We start from the raw sequence: 20,701 nt of genomic DNA on the forward strand, positions 1-20,701 counted from the left end.
TCATCTTCCAGATTTAGCCCGGGGGGGGGGGGCACGTGGCCTCACAGGCTTCCTTCTAAAGGAAGAATGGGAGGGCAGACTGCCAGGGAAACTGCGGGCACGCATCTGTAACGTGTGTCTTGCCTTTTGCAGTTAGTATTTCTTGCAGCTGGGCTATGCACTGGCAGCGGAACAGGACAGCCATTGGACACAGTCTTCGATTTTACAAAGACCCCTCGCGCCTGGGAAAAAATGCCCCGTACAGCGCCTGCGGACACTCTCTGAAGAGATCAGATGACTTTTTTGTATGCAATGCAATGGTGAACGCGCTCGCACCATCTGGATTGCATTACACGGGCACTCTGACAGCTCCTAATTAAGATTAATAAGTCTGCCGTGCGCGAAACCGCCGAAAATATGCCAAATAGGGCACGCGTACATTACATATAGCCTATCACGTAAACGCTACTAAATAGACAGCACAGCGAAGACGAATCACTAGGCAGATGCCATAAAAAAAACTAAGGAATGTGCCAGCCGGACCCCTTTATGAATTCTTTTTTTTTTTTTTAACGCATAAGAGCTCGGAAGCTCCGCCCCCCACTTCGTGGTGGCGTAGGCCCGAGCCCTAATAAAGGGGCAGCTATAGGATTGGTATGGCGGATCAACTAATGGGCTATCAGTAATAGAACATGTCCCCAATGGGTAATTTAACAAGTAAATAACCAAAAATTTAAAAAATGAAATGAGGATATGTAAAAAGCTGCACAGTAGGAATTTATTCCGAAATACTTTTTTTGAAATTAGGAATGATAAACCATCATATTAATTAATGAATGGTTATGTAATTTATCGCTCTCCTGAGTTATGGTCATTTAAATATCCGCCGTAATATAATAATGTATAATGTGAAATCCTGGACGATTTATACATTGAAACTACGATTGGTTAAGTGAGAGAATTAAATTTAATTGGCCCAACATATTATAGATATGTTTGTAGGCTCTGGCGGAATTTTGCACGAATGTGAGATTTTACACATACCTTTCGGAATCAGCATTCAGGCGTTTATTATGTCATATGTATAAGAAAAAGTCTAATGTGGCATTATATCTTCTGTCTGATAAATAACAGTAAAATACACCTTATTCATATTTATCTTATGTATTTATGAATTTTATATTTATCCACCCAATTGATTTCGATATGTCCAGCCTCCCTGATAACTATGAAATGTTACAATTAATCTTTTATGTCTATGGATGGTCATGTCACATGATGCACTTTCAAATTTAGCACTGTCACTTTAAAAACTGCAACTTACCAGAGTCACATTGTCATGTGAACAAGCCTCTGAGGAGGCGAAACGTTATGGCAGTTTGCAACTAAATAAAGAATCTTGCACAGAAACTTTGGTCTGTGTCTGCGTTGCCGCGGTGGGAGATTGGATTCCCTCGTCGCTGCTGTGGAAGTGGTGAGAATATATAACCAAAAACACCCAGAAGCTTGAGGCCGCACAGCACTGCTTCTGGGCGTTTTTGGATATATTATATTATAATATATATATATATATATATATATATATATATATCTTCTGTTTACTTGCATATAAGAATTGCACACTCGGAGGCTAAATCCAAATTAATCCAAATTTTTTTATTACCGCAACACTGCTACGCGTTTCGACACCGTGGTGTCTTGATCACGCAATACTATGCAGTATAACACACCATGCCTAAATACATTCTTTCATTTCCACAGTAAACATAGAAAAGGGATTGGACTAGTTTCATGGCAATCTCCTCCTCCTGTTGTAAATACATATTTGTCCGCCATTTTAAAGTGGTGTACATATATTATAAAACACATTATTCATGTGCTTTCTTACAAGACAGTGATTCATAATTTGTTATCATGAAATACATTATAATAATTCATTATAAATGAAAAAAGAGGGGAATGAAAACACAAACTTCATTGTGCTACACGATCTCTAAATTCAGAGCGGTATTTAACCGACTCATTGCTATATTAGTCCATTTGTCTGGCTGTTCATTTTAAACCGTGAGCGTCTGCAGACATAAATTATATCGGCTTAGTGCCTAACATCAACCCCATGTTTTGTTAACTTTATCAGCCATGTTTGCATCATTACTCTGCTTTCGGACTAGTGCCCCAATCCTATTTCGTTCCAATTGAACTAATGCATGACCTCAACCCCATGTGTTGATAACTTTATCCGCCATGTAAAAAATGGACATTTGTCTACTTTCGGACTAGTGCCAAAATTATTGTCTCTCCTAGAACAAAATATGATTTCATATACAGGATACGAGGATACATTTTCAGATCTAATAGAATTTATCACTTAGAATTACTGTGGATTATCAACAAAAGTGCATATAATCATAAAAAAAGTGCTCTGTTAGAAAAAACGAACAATTATAAAGCTGGAGCAGAAGGAAGGTGTACGGTGACCACAATGATACTGACGGGTCTCTTTCTTAACTCCTGCAAAATTAAACAAACCATAAAATAGTGTCAATAAAAACATGTAGTTAAAATTTCCAAACAGTTCTACACAAATTCTAATTTTACTTCAACTGATTTCAATTTTCAAAGCAGGACATCCTACTGACTATCATGCATCTTTGCTAAGGATCAATTGCAGTTATCATATTAATCTGTATGTAAGTGGATTGCTAATTCCTCGTCGAGGTTGTGTCCTCCCGGGAATTTGGTCTGTAGATCAATGATCCATTTAGATTCCCTCTTTCTGAGGTTCAACTCCCTATTCCCTCCTCTTTTATTTGCAGGGATATGTTCTATTGCAAAGAAACTTAACAAAGAGTTATCTGAGTTGTGTTTGTCAAAAAAATGTCTCGCAATAGGATAATGTGGATCGTGATTAGTGATAGCTCTTAGATGTTCCTGTATGTTTAACCATACACTTTGTGCTCCCCACATATCTCATTTTGGATGGACATTCCAAAATGTACACTGCAAAGGTTGTACTACAGGTAAGGAATTGATTAATCGTTTTATCTTTGTTAGACCCTGGTATTGGGAATTCTTTTACCATTTTACTAGATTTGCATGCCCTGCAGTGGCCACAGGGATAGAATCCTTTCAGGTTATGTACATTCGTGCTCTTATTATCGGAGATATCCCCTCTAACCAACCAGTCCCGGAGGCTCTTGCCTCTACGGTAGGTTACAGAGGTCTGGTTCCTATCTCCTGTCCTATGACCATGTCAGATTGTAAAATACCCCAATTTTTCTTGAGGATTCCATGTACTTTTGAAGAATCATGATTATATGTGGTAATGATTCTCCTTACTTCAGTTTTTGTATTCTCCTTATGTTTTTCTTCAAGTATTGTACTGCGTGACAACTCCGCAATTTTACTGGTTGCTTTTTTCAGAACCCATTCAGGGTATCCTCTCTCCCTGAATCTATCAAGCATCAGAGCTTGTTCTACTGCATACAGTTCTTCAGTACTGCAGTTTCTCTTTGCCCTCAGTAACTCCCCATATGGAATGCTCCATTTCAAAACATCTGGGTGAGCACTGAGGGCATGTAGAAGACTGTTCCCTGCTGTATTCTTTCTATGGAGACACGTCTCCAATTTTCCATCCTGTATCATAACAACAGTGTCCAGAAATTCTACTTGGGTTGTACTTATGGTGGAGGTGAGGTGGATATTGTATTAATTTCTGTTCAGTTTTTCTATGAAACAAATAGCCTCCTGCTCTGATCCATTCCATATAATGAAAAGATCGTCGATGTACCTTAGCCAGACTCTGACGTATTCAAAGTCTGGACTAAGGTTAACATCCTTCCTTATTTCCTCCTCCCATTTGCCCAAGAAAAGATTCGCTAGACTCGGTGCAAAAGAAGAACCCATTGCGGTCCCCCGCACTTGTCTATATAAATCTCCGAACATAAAAATGTTGTTAGTAAGGCATATTTTTAACATCTCTAAGATCATACCAGAATGTTGTGAATAACACCAGTCACGTGAGTTTAAGTAATAAGCACATGCTTGAATCCCCTGGTCATGTTCAATTATAGTGTACAATGAGCTTACGTCCAGTGTTATTAAAAAGCTTTCCTCCATCCCTTGTATCTCATTAATTTTTGCAAGGAAATCTTTTGTATCCCTGATATAGGATGGTAATACTGATACATAATCTTTAAGAAAATGATCTATGTATTTTGACATATTTTCATTGACACTTCCTATCGATGACACTTTAGGTCTCCCTGGTGGGTTCGTGGGATCTTTGTGTATCTTAGGTAAAAGATAAAAAATAGCCAGTTTGGGGTAGTCTTTTTTTAGAAAGCAGAATTCTGGCCAGGTGAGGAGCCCCTCCTCCTGCCAAAATGTCAGCTTATCCCATGAATTCATAAACATGTTGAGTCAAATTCAATAATTCCCCTTGAGACCCATCAGTCATTTCTTGGGAGTCTTCTATTATCACCCCCTCCTGAGCTTTATTAGTCCCAAAGAGAGTATGCCACTTTTTGAGCTGGGTCTCAAGGGGAATTATTGAATTTGACTCAACATGTTTATGAATTTACAGATACACCTCCCAATACACAAGATATGAATGTATATTGTACAGATGTAGAACCAAATACTGGCAGAGCAGCATGCACGCCGTTTAGACCTCAGTCTATTTTTTGCCCAGTAATGCCACATGACTCTTTAGATACCTTCCAGGACGTAGTTGTCCAAGAATTAAAGAAACAAAAAAACAAAATTGAACGGAATAAGAAAGTGAATTACAACCTTACAAAGTCCGAGGGATTTTATAATTTCCTTAGCGGAGGATAAAGATGTGGTAATCAGACCCTCAGATAAGGGGGGTAATGTGGTTCTATGGGGTAAAAGTCTATACATCAATGAGGCATTACAACAGCTTAATAATGACAACTATTACTGTAGAAGTAGTACGACCGAATATAACAGTGTCGTTAATACATGGGATAAGCTGACATTTTGGCAGAAGGAGGGGCTCCTCACCTGGACAGAATTCTGCTTTCTAAAAAAAGACTACCCCAAACCGGCTATTTTTTATCTTTCACCAAAGATACACAAAGATCCCACGAACCCACCAGGGAGACCTATAGTGTCATCGATAGGAAATGTCAATGAAAATATGTCAAAATACATACATCATTTTCTTAAAGATTATGTATCAGTATTACTATCCTATATCAGGGATACAAAAGATTTCCTTGCAAAAATTAATGAGATACAAGGGATGGAGGAAAGCTTTATAATAACACTGGACTTAAGCTCATTGTACACTATAATTTAACATGACCAGGGGATTCAAGCATGTGCTTATTACTTAAAATCACGTGACTGGTGTTATTCACAACATTCTGGTATGATCTTAGAGATGTTAAAAATATGCCTTACTAACAACATTTTTATGTTCGACGGAGATTTATATAGACAAGTGCGGGGGACCGCAATGGGTTCTTCTTTTGCACCGAGTCTAGCGAATCTTTTCTTGGGCAAATGGGAGGAGGAAATAAGGAAGGATGTTAACCTTAGTCCAGACTTTGAATACGTCAGAGTCTGGCTAAGGTACATCGACGATCTTTTCATTATATGGAATGGATCAGAGCAGGAGGCTATTTGTTTCATAGAAAAACTGAACAGAAATTAATACAATATCCACCTCACATCCACCATAAGTACAACCCAAGTAGAATTTCTGGACACTGTTATGATACAGGATGGAAAATTGGAGACGTGTCTCCATAGAAAGAATACAGCGGGGAACAGTCTTCTACATGCCCTCAGTGCTCACCCAGATGTTTTGAAATGGAGCATTCCATATGGGGAGTTACTGAGGGCAAAGAGAAACTGCAGTACTGAAGAACTGTATGCAGTAGAACAAGCTCTGATGCTTGATAGATTCAGGGAGAGAGGATACCCTGAATGGGTTCTGAAAAAAGCAACCAGTAAAATTGCGGAGTTGTCACGCAGTACAATACTTGAAGAAAAACATAAGGAGAATACAAAAACTGAAGTAATGAGAATCATTACCACATATAATCATGATTCTGCAAAAGTACATGGAATCCTCAAGAAAAATTGCGGTATTTTACAATCTGACATGGTCATAGGACAGGAGATAGGAACCAGACCTTCTGTAACCTACCGTAGAGGCAAGAGCCTCCGGGACTGGTTGATTAGAGGGGATATCTCCGATAATAAGAGCACGAATGTACATAACCTGAAAGGATTCTATCCCTGTGGCCACTGCAGGGCATGCAAATCTAGTAAAATGGTAAAAGAATTCACAATACCAGGGTCTAACAAAGATAAAACGATTAATCAATTCCTTACCTGTAGTACAACCTTTGCAGTGTACATTTTGGAATGTCCATCCAAAATGAGATATGTGGGGAGCACAAAGTGTATGGTTAAAAAACGCATACAGGAACATCTAAGAGCTATCACTAATCACGATCCACATTATCCTATTGCGAGACATTTTTTTGACATACACCACTCCGATAACTCTTTGTTAAGTTTCTTTGCAATAGAACATATCCCTGCAAATAAAAGAGGAGGGAATAGGGAGTTGAACCTCAGAAAGAGGGAATCTAAATGGATCATTGATCTACAGACGAAATTCCCGGGAGGACACAACCTCGACGAGGAATTAGCAATTCACTTACATACAGATTGATATGATAACTGCAATTGATCCTTAGCAAAGATGCATGATAGTCAGTAGTTTGTCAGGATGTCCTGCTTTGAAAACTGAAATCAGTTGAAGTAAAATTAGAATTTGTGTAGAACGGTTTGGAAATTTTAACTACATGTTTTTATTGACACTATTTTATGGTTTGTTTAATTTTTTGCAGGAGTTAAGAAAGAGACCCGTCAGTATCATTGTGGTCACCGTACACCTTCCTTCTGCTCCAGCTTTATAAGTGTTCGTTTTTTCTAACAGAGCACTTTATGATTATATGCACTTTTGTTGATAATCCACAGTAATTCTAAGTGATAAATTCTATTAGATCTGAAAATGTATCCTCGTATCCTGTATATGAAATCATATTTTGTTCTAGGAGAGACAATAATTTTGGCACTAGTCCGAAAGTAGACAAATGTCCATTTTTTACATGGCGGATTAAGATATCAACACATGGGGTTGAGGTCATGCATTAGTTCAATTGGAACGAAATAGGATTGGGGCACTAGTCCGAAAGCAGAGTAATGATGCAAACATGGCCGATAAAGTTAACAAAACATGGGGTTGATGTTAGGCACTAAGCCGATATAATTTATGCCTGCAGACGCTTACGGTTTAAAATGAACAGCCAGGCAAATGGACTAATATAGCAATGAGTCGGTTAAATACCGCTATGAATTTAGAGATCGGGTAGCACAATGAAGTTTGTGTTTTCATTCCCCTCTTATTTCATTTATAATGAATTATTATAATGTATTTCATGATAACAAATTATGAATCACTGTCTTGTAAGAAAGCACAAGAAGAATAGTGTGTTTTATAATTAGGCTGTCCTGTTTTCAGTTTCTATTTTTGGTAAATTCTGGTGGGGTTTTATCAGTGTTTTCAATATCTTAAAAAACAGTTATCAGTGGTTACACATTTTCACACCACTAAAAACAACAGAAAAAGTGTTTTTCAGGCGTTTATGGAACGTTTTGCTTTTATCATTGCTTGCTTTCTGCACTGAAAGAACATGGTATATAGACAGTGTACGTATAGTGTTTATGAGGTCCAAATAGATTTTTGCAAATTAATCTAATTGTAGTACACCATACAATACTTCTTCAGTGAGTCTTTAGTCATGTGCGCTCGTGCTTTCCTTCCCATGTAAACGTCTATGAAAAGGCCCTCTCAGCATTCATAGCCCCTTGGGCTGAGAACCGTCAGCTAAGGGGCACAGTTGGGATGACTCTTTCTTTGATGTCATATAAAGCACGAAATGATGAATATTTTCGTTTTAGTTCCTGGGCATAAGAAAATAGTGCACCAGAATGGACTAAAAAAATCAATAGCATCCCTCATTAACTCTGAAGATTGTAAAGATGCTTTCAGCATACCATCTAACAAGTGGCAAGGATCTCCTACAGGGAATCACTTCAGCTCGGGTATCAATTTTGACAGGTCATCACACACATTTTTTATATAAATAACTGAATCACTACAAATACAAACAATATCACTCCAATCTTTGTTGAACTTGGAAAGAACCTATTTTGCAGAGCATAACCAGTGACACTGCGTTCCATGTTTTCCATAAGTCTGGTGTCACGTTTTCACCACTATCCCAGATGCTAGGTGATATATATATACTTGTCACTATACCTTGCATTTAATGTTTAAAGCCTGAGGTGTTGGCACTTCACCTACTATCAATACTGACCCACTAGAAACCATGGTCTGATGTATTAAGGGTTTTTACCCATTCTCTGTGGGCAAATGTGATTACACATATTAGGAAAGATTTTTATGAAACTAGCTATTTTACCTATCAGTGAAAGAATCAAATGCAGCCAAAATATAAAATGTGAGTTTGATAGGTCCTGATTCTCTACAGTTTATAAAATAATTAAACTAAACCTAAAACGTGAAAATAAACCCTGCATCTTTAGACCAAAGGCCATAAAACTGAAAAAAGTAAAAGGAAGAAGAAACAATATTTTAGTGGCATCCCTAAAGAACAAAACTCAAGCAAAATAATGTTAGCCAGTCTTTCTTACTGCTAGCTTGTATAACAAAGTTACATTTTATTGACCCCCTAAGAACAAAATTACTCTTTCACTTTTTTTCCTTTCTTTGAATGGCATTTAGTTTGTGGTTGTGCAGGTGTTTTTTCAGTGTTTATATGTTTTCACCGGAGAGGGCTATTTTTCTTTCAGTGGGGTTTTATCAGTTATTATAGGTTTAAACCTAAAACCCCACAGCCTATTTATAATATATGTACACCACTTTAAAATGGCGGACAAATATGTATTTACAACAGGAGGAGGAGATTGCCATGAAACTAGTCTAATCCCTTTTCTATGTTTACTGTGGAAATGAAAGAATGTATTTAGGCACGGTGTGTTATACTGCATAGTATTGCGTGATCAAGACACCACGGTGTCGAAACACGTAGCAGTGTTGCGGTAATAAATTTTTTTTGATTAATTTGGACTTAGCCTCCGAGTGTGCAATTCTTATATGCAAGTAAAGAGAAGTTTATTTTGCCGGCGTTGGGCTCTGGCCGGCGTTGCACCAACAGAAGATGGGACTGATCCCAAGAAAGAGCCTACGAATTGGTGGAATATATATATATATATATATATATATATATATATATATATATATATATATATATATATATATATATATATCCAACAAACAGGTCCGCGCAAAGCATCAATGGCCGCTTGCAGCGGCGGGCCAGGACGGGATCGCCACTCCCAAGTATTCCACCACACTCGTTCACCTTTCTTAAAGAACGACGTCCCGGCCAACAAATTGGTTCAAAAACTGGTGTTTATTTCACAGCTCACTCAAGAGTGGGCTGTGAAATAAACACCAGTTTTTGAACCAATTTGTTGGCCGGGACGTCGTTCTTTAAGAAAGGTGAACGAGTGTGGTGGAATATATATGTGCACCCCCCCGCTGAATAAAATCTAAGCGTGTTTGAAACTCCACCCTTGAGTGCTGTGTTGTCCTTCCTGGGAGAGACCGGAGGGATTCTGAGCGATTATATATATATATATATATATATATATATATATATATATATATATATATATATATATATATATATATATATATATATATATATATATATCATCACCAAATGTTGCCTGCTGTAGGAAAGTGATCTACACAGAACGCGTCGGGCAAGACTAAATGCATTGCGAAGTTCTTCTCCACTGCCTGCAATGTAATTCCCCATTAAAGAAGTTGGCTAAAGCAAATTACCTGCGTGGGCTCCTCACTACAGGCAACTTTGTTGGTTGGATTTTTGCTGCGCAGCCTGAGCCGCGAGGGAGGCCTCGCTGTACCGTTGTACAGTCCTGCTGTGGCGCCACACGGCGTTGGGAGCAGGTAAAGCCCAATGGTGGATTTCGCAAACATCGCTAGCGGGGGAGATGATACAAAGCTACCCACTGGGGATATTATGTGAAAACTTGGGTCCAGTCTCCACCGACCCACTAGGGAAGACTACAGCACTACAAAGTCCAGTGAACCATGCGAGTGGATACGCCCAGTTGGGGGGGGGGGGGGACTGATTATTTGAGTGGTGCTGTGAAATTGACTGAGACTGAACTCCTTCAAAAGCCTACAGCCCTTGATGAAGTGATCTACACGAAACGCGTCGGGCAAGACTAAATGCATTGCGAAGTTCTTCTCCACTGCCTGCAATGTAATTCCCCATTAAAGAAGTTGGCTAAAGCAAATTACCTGCGTGGGCTCCTCACTACAGGCAACTTTGTTGGATATATATATATATAGATATAGATATATACATATACATATACATATACATATATATATATATACACACATATATACACATATATATACACACACACACACATATATACATATACAATTGCAAGGCTCCCATAGATTTACCTGTGTCGGTGTCTTTTTTCATTTTCTCTAAAGATACATCGACATTAGGACCAAATAGGTGTTGCTAATCAAATGGCTGATTGAGGATGGAATTTGGCACTTCAGGTTTGAAACCTGAAATACGTAGCCAGGCATGCCTACGCAGAAGGACACTAGTATTAATTGCCCTTGAGGCAGTATCTGCGGCATCTAGGGTACAATGAATGGAAGTACTGGTGATATTTTTACCTTCCTGTATGAGTTAATTGGCCCGGTTTTTATATTCATCTGGTAGATGGTGCATTATGGATTCTAGTTCATCATAATGTGCCTGTCATAGCTTGCCAATAGTGCTTGAGTATTAGCAATGCGCCATATGTTAGCTGCCAGTGACGCTGTGCGTTTACCAGAAGCGTCAAGGAGTTTAGATTCCTTATCTGGTGGGGAGGCCTCACCTGATGTTTGTGAATTAGCACATTTATGTGCATTAGATACTACTAAAGAATCTAATGGTGCTGGACCTCTAATGTAAACTGGGTCTGTAGGGGCAGCTTTGTATTTTTTCTCAATGCGAGGGTAGAGGACCCGAGCCCTGACAGGATCTTTAAATACCTCTGTTGCGTTCTTAATTACCCCTTTAAGCATTGGTAAAATGGCAGTGGACCTTTGTGTAGTATCAAAAGTGTCCAATAAGTAATCTTCCTCCACAGCATCGGTGTGCAAGTCAACCCCAGTCAGCTCTCTGGACTAGTAGGTTAAAATCTACAGTGTCTTCTGGTGGGGAAGGCCTGGAAGGATATATATCGTCTTGAGGGACGTAAGGCACATCAGGGGTGTTATAATCATCCCATGGATTAGGTGACTGAGGGGGAGTATTGGTCCCTACTGGGTCATGTGTACCCCCACCTGTGTCATCAGAGTCTGTATTTACATCATCTGGATTAGTGGATGGTGTAGGCAAATGATGTGGTGTAGGAGGAGGAATAGTATGGGGAGGTGGTGGAGAAGGAACCCTTAATGGAGAGGTTTTCTTGTTTGGAAGAGGAGGCGTTGCGGGCGCCTCTAGTGGTCTCTTCTTGGAGCTAAGAGCTAGTTGGCCAGTCTTAGGATCCTTTACAAGATTCTTTTCAGTAGGATCTGATGTAAAAAGCTCTTCTGTGTAAGGCAGATCCTTCGACGTCGAAGTTTTCGATTCCGGAGGTTTTTTCGGCACCGACTCGGTAGCTGGTCTAGGGTCTTTTGGCTTGGAACTATGACCTTTATAAATGCCTTTTACTGGAATGTGTTTTTTCGGCTCCGGGTGTTTTTTCGGCTCTGAAGCGTGTGAGTCGGGACCTTTAGGCTGTTCTTTACTCGGCGCAGAGTACGGTTTTGGCATCGATGAGCCGGGGCCAGTCTTCGGCGCCGAGGGCTTGGGTGTCGGAGCAGCAGTCCGCGTGGCTGAGGAAGCTGGCTTCTTCTTCAGTGTCGGTATGGGATCGGCACCGGGAATAGGCTGACTCGAGCCCGAGCCGCCTGAAGGCTTAGTAGGCTTCTTTGCCAGGCCCGAAGGCAGGGCGTGGGAAGCAGTCTCTTGGCGTGCACCCGGGCCTGAAAGCGAGGGTGTGACCGAAGCCTTTTTTGAGGGTGTAGAGGAAGGGTTGGGGGTCGAAGTTCTTACTTACCACCCGTTGAGCTGGAGTGATGTCCTCGGCGTCTGAGTCTTCGGCATCAGAGGAGCTGGCACTTTCAGCCCGCTGGTGTTCTGGCACGTCGACGCCCTCTTCAAAGATGTTGTCGGGAATCGAAGCGGACGAGCGAGCCATAGTTCGAGCTAGTCGGTCCTGAATTGTCTTTTTGGAGCAGAGAGAGGCACAAGCGGAACAGTCTTTGGCCTCGTGCTCCGGTGAGAGGCAAAGGTTGCACACCTCATGTAGATCTGTGTGGGGAAACTTCGACAAACGTTGAGGACCCTTCTTGAATGGCGTCCTTTCCATGAGCCAGAGAGTAAGGCCCAGGTAGGCCCGAAGGCCTTAGTCGACGACCGGAATCAAAGACTTCGAAGTGGTGAAGAATCGCGTCGATGGGGAACGCGATCAAAACAATACTGTTGAACTGGGTGAGGATTGCGCGCCAAAGGAAATTCGGTTCCAAACCGGAGCGCAGGAAACACATCCGAGCCCGATGGCGGAAAAAAACAATCTGAGGATGGAGCCGATGCCCATGCGCAATGTGGTCCAAAGGAGGAGTCACCTATCTCGTGACTTCCAAAGAACTTTATAGGACAAAAACAAACTGCAAACATCTGGGCCCAACACTAGGTGGCGATCTATGCACAGTGTGTACTCTGCAGCTCATATGCCTCGAATATAAATATATATATATATATATATATATATATATATATATATATATATATATATATATATATATATATATATATATTTATATATTGACACTCCTAAACTCGCCGTGTCAAAGCAAGCACAGGCACTCACAGGGGTTAGATTAGACACACCTTTATTGTGCGGACGCGTTTCAGCCGTAGCTTTCTTCAGTGCGGGAAGGTGTGGGGAAAGTTCTCATGCGCGCGGCATGTCAATTTCAAAGGGGGATGGTCTCTCCACATTGGTGCTTTGGATGCAGGTAGGCGAAGAAGGACTCTAATCAGGATGTACCTTTTCAGGCTGCCATATTGTAGCGATGTAATCCCTTATTGTTCATATGGATGTTATCCTGATATTCGCCTCCGGTGCCGCCATGCAGTTAACCCCTTCGCCAAGCCTCTTTGAGATGCGGTTGCAGGAGGCAGTAGGATTTACCGCTTTCCTTGGATTTGGATAATCCACGACATATGGTACGGCGGGTGCATCTCTTGGAGGCGGTTCACGCCTGTACAGTTTTTCGCTCCCGGGTTCCACCAAAACAGGCTTTGAGAACTCAGGGCGGGTGCCACGTTGCGTGATGGTGGACCTCACGATAAATATTGACGCTCCTAAACTCGCCGTGTCAAAGCAAGCACAGGCACTCACAGGGGTTCGATTAGACACACCTTTATTGTGCAGACGCGTTATATATACATACATACACACACACATACATATATACATACATATACTTACCAGCAAAGTAAAAGACTGCAAAGCAAAGGGACTAAAATTTACATGTGATGGAATGACTCCCACTGTAATTACCACTATGTAAAGCTTCCTGATGCAAGACCTGCAAAGTAATAGTAGCATACCAAAAAGTGGACGATACAGTGATTCAGACACAATTTCATGACCTACACATTTACATAATTGATTGTGTAAACTACATGTCCTAGGAAAACCCACACATCTTGTATTGACGGAATCTGGGCATTCAGGACATTTGTGTGGATAGTATTCTGGGATTTATGTTTGTTCCATTTCGAAATGCAACACAATATTGAGAACATGTTACAGTGAAAAAGAAGATATTTCCATGTTTTTTATCTTCTGGCTGAATTTATTATTGATGTGGAATTTGCACCAAAACATAGCCCTGAATGTGCATATAAAACACATGTTGTTTGTATAGGGGGACAAAGAGGTAAATCTGCTTGAACAACCAAAAACAATAAAAAATAACACACATTCTGGTACAGAGGTGGGCAAACACCACAGCAGTGAAAGCGCTTGCCATTTGAAAGGGGGAGGAGGCGCCTGCTAGAAAGTTGAATTGATGATCATGTAAACACTACTGTTCAAGCTGTAATTAACCATATTACAATTTTCTCCTGAAGTGCTCAATACATTTGATACTCTATTCTCTGGTTTTGACGAAAAGTCCCCTCTTTTAGGATAATCAAAAAGGACCTGAAACACCTACTTTACCAACTTTATCTCTAAGGGTGATGACATGGATGACAATTTTAGATTGGTCGACTGCAAGAATTTATATATACTACCTCATAGTATGTGTAGTTCACATTTTGTACTTCTGCCTATTGATATTTGACTATTAGGTCTGTACTATTGTAACCACGGATTTGAAATGTAATTTGGAATTTAAATTAGATCACCAAAAGCTTCTAATGGTGATATTTCTCTGCTAACTAGTTCTGCGCTACAATAATATTCATGCAACACAATTCTCATGGGTCTGGTATGTTCTATATAACACAACATATGGAATAAAATAAGTAAGTGTAGGGCACCAATATGCAAATTCCTAATCTATGTGGTAAGGCAGACAGGAAGGGGCTGTAGCTGTACCACTTGGTGCACTATCCCTTAAATGCATAAAGTGTGCAAGGAGGGAAATTGGGGAAGGTGGACTACTACCTGATCTTGGGTTTGTTGGAGCATTTTATAGAACTATTCACAAATGCGAGTAGTTTGATTAGGCTGTACACGTTACTATGGGTAAGTTTGCTAGTGGTTACATTGGGGTGAATTCAGTGAGTCATGGGGTCAGTTGGGCTATGTAAGAAATTGTTGAAGAATAAAAGATTAGCCTTTTAGGACGTACACACCGTAGAGGCGCGTGGAAGGGAACATGATGTTTCATGTTGACTGCCAATAAGATGCAGCTTTAACTTCATCTCACTTGACACAAGGCTCTCCATCATGTTCTAAAAACACAACAGAGAAGTGCTTCAAGTAATTTTATTTAATAAATTTGGACAACACTTGGACAAAACTTTGGTAATAAAGCATTGGTCAACCAATCCCGACATGTACAATTTCACAATTTGGTTTACACCAAGTAACAAACACAAAGTGGAGGCCTCACCCCTGAATTATTTACTATCCAGAAGGACCATTTGTCACTTTGGAAACACAACGTTTAAAAACAAATCCGTTGGACTATTTTGAAGTGTAGCCCATAGACATCAATTAAAAAAATATATAACTCTTAAAATAAATTCCACTTGTGTTAAAATTGTGAATATATATCAGGTAATTGTAAAGTTAAAAAAAATAATTAAGTTACTTACACCCTCTCCCTTTTAAAAACAAAGAGTAATACATTTTTCTTATAGAGTATATAGCCTCGGGAGGCACGATCTCTAGGAGAGATATTTTGATACTTCTGTTTGCTACAGAAAACCACCCGATCAGCTTATTAGAGAGAAGTAGTGCTGTGACCCTGGACATTTCAAGGTGTCAGAGCCAAATTCCCCCAGGCATGTGATAAATGCTCAACTCTGTGTCTCTGCAACCACGAGTACTCCTTCAGAAAGATGTACCTTTCTTTACAGAGTCTTGTGGATTAACTTCTTTAGAAAGTCATCATATGCTTTTCCAAAGTTCCTTAAGTCCACAAAATTGGATCCCTTTGCTCTAGCAAAATACTTTCAAATGCTAGCAATACACCCGGCATGTGTCCCCTTCAAGTGCTTTGAGGAATGTTTAAGTCGAGGTCTAGCAAGATTATCTCTTCAAACCCTGAGAGGTACGTTGGATGCTCTGAGAAACGGAAAATGGCATCAAGAGATTTCGTCGCAGCATATGCCCAGTTGTACCACGAAAATTGATTCCAGGGCACCAAGGATTAAAAGCAGGGTTGGGTCTTGGGACCAACTTGTCTTTATCATCTTCCTACCCAGGTCTCTCCTAAATAAGTCCCAGTACAGACTGGTAAGAGTGGGTCATTAAAGTTTCTAGGAACAGAGTTCTTCAGATTTTCTCCACATAATTCCCTGGAAACATTCCTTCTTTTCCTCGGATACGACCAAGCCACCAGCCAGAAGGATCTGCACAAGGGAACAATTGGATACACATTAGGTATCAGGGGAGAAAAAAAATCACTGGGAAAGAGAAGAGCATGTCTTTGTTACTGCAGTGCACTTGTAAGATGATGGGACCATCATCCCTATTAAAACACTGAATTGAAACCCATAAGAGACACACCCATCTGCAAAAATATAGCAGGATCAACCCGCGTGCTTTTTTGGTCATTGGGGGACTATCAAAAGCAATGGTACGGCCAGCGATAGACAATAAGGAACAGCAGACGTACAACTGGTGCCTACAGTGACAGAGAACACAGGACGACAACATAAGTTAATCTTTCAACGTGAAGAACGCAAACCAAGCACCACCTTACCTTCCTTTATTATATCCAACACATCATCAGCATTAAAGCTAAGCTCATCTGTGTCCTGAGCGTCATAGGCAAAAAGAGCACGGCACTGTGGCATTCGTGGCTGAGGTTTGGGTTTTGGAGTTGGTTTTGATCTTCCACCTCCAGGGGGGGGTTTGACCTCCTTAGAAAGCCTCCGATGCATCCTAGGTTGTAAGAAAAGCAACCCATCAGCAGAGCATTCAGCTGTTTGGACGGGGTCATATAAAACGCACTGAAAGGCATGGGTATTGTGATCCACCTGCCACTTAAAAAGGTTCCTAATTTACTCACCTCACAAAGTATTCACTGATGAAACACCCTTCAAAAACAGTAGCCACCTGCAGACTTATAACCCTCGGACAGGACTTCTCTAATGGACTGCTAGGTCTCCTACCTCTTGAAAAATAAATAATTTGAGGCCAGGACATCCCTTACCAGCCAAACCACACTTTTTGTCACTGGCCACTTCTACTCACCTACTGATTTTAGGATCCTGAGATTTGTATTGTGTCTTGGCTGTGAATTACTTAGCACCTGTTCTTTTTTCAAATAGACAAGTGTCTCTTCCTGCAATCCAAAGTACAATAGAAGCCACACATTCACCTTCCCCCCCTCAATGTTCCTCGGTCACATCTACGAAAGGTTCTTGTGTCCTTGAAGGTCAACTCTACTAGCATCTAAAGAGACTTCTTCAATACATTCCTACTTCCAGAATCCCAAGAGCAGCAGCGTGAACCTTGCGTCTCATCTTGCATTCCTAGCCGCAGATTCATTGAAATATGAAAAAGGGTTTTCTTACAGATCATATTTTAATGGTCAATGGCCATGGTCTCGGAAACGCACCTGTATAAGACATTTTCATCCACATTTTCCCAATAGGATACAAAGGGATCATCATATTCAAGACCAATAGAAGTGCAAGGAGCTAACAGATGACCTATAGTAAGGCCCTCAGTACAACTATATTCACTGCCTTCAGAAGCAGTCAGTGACCGTTCCAGCCACCAAGACATCTTCTCAATCCAAGCAAATTTACTATTGTCCACCCCTGCAATCCAATGACCTAAGCAGCTGACCACGATTACTCCAACAACCTGGGGGAATATCCCAATGACGACATCTGAAGCATCTCTATCGAGGATAATTGCTGTAAATGAAGGTTATACACCACTGTGAAAGACCTAATTTAAGAAATAGGGATGCACAAATGTTATGACAATGGGAAAGTAGCAAACTACAGGGAACAGCTAACTGGAAGTAGTTGAACTCAGAGAGAGTGTGTCATACATTTGGATTGTAAAATGGAAGGAGTGGAAAAATCAAACAGATTCTAGATGTGCAGAAACTAAAAAGGTCAACGTACTGCTGTGTGTATCATTGTGAACAATATAGTAAGCAATGCAGGAAAATGAGTTATATGCAGGCCACTGGAATCATGTGATTCTGCGGCCGCAACTTTTTTTCACGATTATGGATTTGCTACATGAACCATCATCTGAAACAATCTGCAGATTTCTAGCTCAAATGGATCAAAAGTCTCTAAAAACGTGGCGTAGTGTTTGTGTGCAGTGGAAGGCCCTTCACAAGGTTAATTGGCCATCTTTCAATTATTTATTTCTGCCTTTTGTTGTTAAACTGGTACTAATGAGGTGAATAAAAAGACAAAATAGTAAAGTAACACTATCATAAAATGTGCCATATTATTTCCCTTTTCTTGACCCATACGTTAGTCACCGCTATCACATAATTTGGTGCTCACCTGCCTTGTAGTTCCATTGGCCCTGGCTAGAGTAAATTCTCTACTGCCGGATTTCTCCAAGAATGTAGGAAACTAGAATCAAAGACTCAAATACCCTCTTTCCTTGCTTCCTATCTTCCAACCTGTGTACATTTCCATTCAGGGGCTACAATTACTGTCTGTCAGTCAATCCCCATCCCACTTTTCACCTCCATTCCATCGCACCGTCTTCCACTCTTCCTAACTGGTCTCCTATCCAAGTATTGCCAATAGAGCTCCAGAAAACTAGGACATCAAGAAATTTGCTCTTAAACAAGTAAACAAATAAATACAGGTGTCTGTACTTGCTACTTTTAAAAGTAAAGGATCATTGGCATAAATCCGGTTTAGAGAATTAATAACACTTCGAATGTGCAACTTTGTAAGCTTTTTTTCTTCTAAGTCCTTCTCATCGTAAAGCAGTTTAATGAATCGCTTCAAGCTACCTCTGTTATTGACACCCACGTGTGAGGCACACTCTGGTCACTCTTGCATTCAAATGCTTTATACATGAAAATGCACATTAATTTCATGTTATTTGCATTTTTGGAGACACACCAGCTACATTCCACATTTCTATGCCACTTAAAATGGTATTCACAAGGAACAGTCACACAGATTAACACCAAATCTTTGTTTACACTGAAAGATATTTCCTTTTTATAAGATATATAAAAACCTTAGTTTCCAAAATAAACGTTATCATGTCCCTCGCCTTTGCCCCAAAGTTCTCCAGTGCTCAACTTTAGAATCACTGTGTCTACCAACAGCTTACAGTTAAGAGTATACTTCCAAGGAACACTTAGACAACGCCTGACGATTGGTGTAGATTATTACTAATTATAATTTATCTCAGTATGTGATCTCTAAGTAGTTCACAGACCAAACAATGTATTCTTATCCAATCAGGTGTCTACTGCATTCATTACCATGTTTCCACTAAACCCAATGTTAGGAGCAGAAATGTATCCCCAACTGCGAGAAAGGCAAGTTAACAAAATAAAGTTGTGGTTAAACTGAGAGTTAGCACCATCACAATCTCCCCCATTTTTGGCCACAATTCTCCTTCACTTTGACATTAATCCGAGCCCCAGGTCTCCAATTTCTTACTAGGTCAAGCAATACCCAACCCCACCAATCGCTTGGACACTAATTGTTTTTCAAATGGCCTCCTAAATACACCTAACTAACCATTCCTAAGTTTCAACCCCTTTACAGTGTCCACCGCCGTCTTCATGGCCAGCTTCCACTGGACTGACGCGAAGAGAAATTTTGTCATAAGGGGTAATAGGTGGTAATAGAAAATGGAGTTTAGTGGTCGGGAGCAGGAGAAGAGAAAGGAGGCCAGCTTAAGCAACTGCCATACTAACATGTACTTCTAATATGAATATTCTACACTCACCCGGCCACACCTTGGTCCGGCACACTCATAAAGTCCATGTTGATTTGGTCTTGAGGGGCCTTTTTCCTTGGACTGTTTCCTTGCCGGGGCAATGATGGCTGGTCCATGCTGCTCTGTCGTTTAATTAACGACAGTCTCTGTCCCGTCTGTAGCTTAGTGTTCGGCCTGGTGCCGGTGCCATTCCTCCGCGTTCCTACCAGAAAATTAAGAAGAAGACAAATACTATTTTAAACATCAAATGCAAATCACTTCTACGGTGGGGGAGGGCACACAAGGGCAAGAGGGTTAGAGCCAGTTGTATAATTATAGAACATCAAGTAGCCCATCCCATTAACACTCATCAGTCTATATCTGAAATGGCAGAACACAGGAATCGGACCTCAAATTGACAGGTAAAAGGGGCACCCGTACTAACCTCACCCGAAGACCACCAGAGGACCAGCGACTCTCTCCCCCTAACCACATCACCCCCCTGAACATATATGCACAAACTCAGCAGGCTAAAAGTAAGGTGGTTGTCGAAGCAAAAGTCAAATTTCATGCGGATTGGTGAAACTGCATTAAAGTTATAACCATAGAAAACTGATACTTACCTGTAGCTATATAGTTGTAGCAACCTGTAATATATATATATATATATATATATATATATATATATATATATATATATATATACACACACACATTCATATATTTGATTGATTTAAGCTTTATTCGATAGAAAGGTCATAAAAGCTATAAATAAAATACATTGTTTTCCTTTAAAAGAGAATACAAATATGCAGCATTTTCTATTTACATAAGCAATGATAACAGCGAAGTGATCAATGGAGCCCTTAGTGCAATAATG

The 20,701-nt window shown here is 40.3% G+C and overlaps 1 protein-coding gene across 1 annotated transcript in view; it reads right to left on the reverse strand.

Annotated features, from left to right (window-relative positions):
• Positions 1-15,194: 15,194 nt before the first annotated feature.
• Positions 15,195-20,701, reverse strand: part of LOC144799119 (unconventional myosin-Ie-like) — a 232,423-nt gene continuing 226,916 nt past the window's right edge. The window contains exons 26-28 of the mRNA XM_078670315.1: positions 19,852-20,044; positions 16,655-16,836; positions 15,195-16,301 (exon numbers count right to left, since the gene is read on the reverse strand). Coding sequence (XP_078526441.1) covers positions 16,225-16,301; positions 16,655-16,836; positions 19,852-20,044 — 452 coding nt within the window. The 3' untranslated portion in view covers positions 15,195-16,224. The remainder of the gene's footprint in view (positions 16,302-16,654; positions 16,837-19,851; positions 20,045-20,701) is intronic.

Source organism: Lissotriton helveticus, chromosome 12, assembly GCF_964261635.1.
Source record: "Lissotriton helveticus chromosome 12, aLisHel1.1, whole genome shotgun sequence".
In the NCBI taxonomy this organism is placed as follows: domain Eukaryota; kingdom Metazoa; phylum Chordata; class Amphibia; order Caudata; family Salamandridae; genus Lissotriton; species Lissotriton helveticus.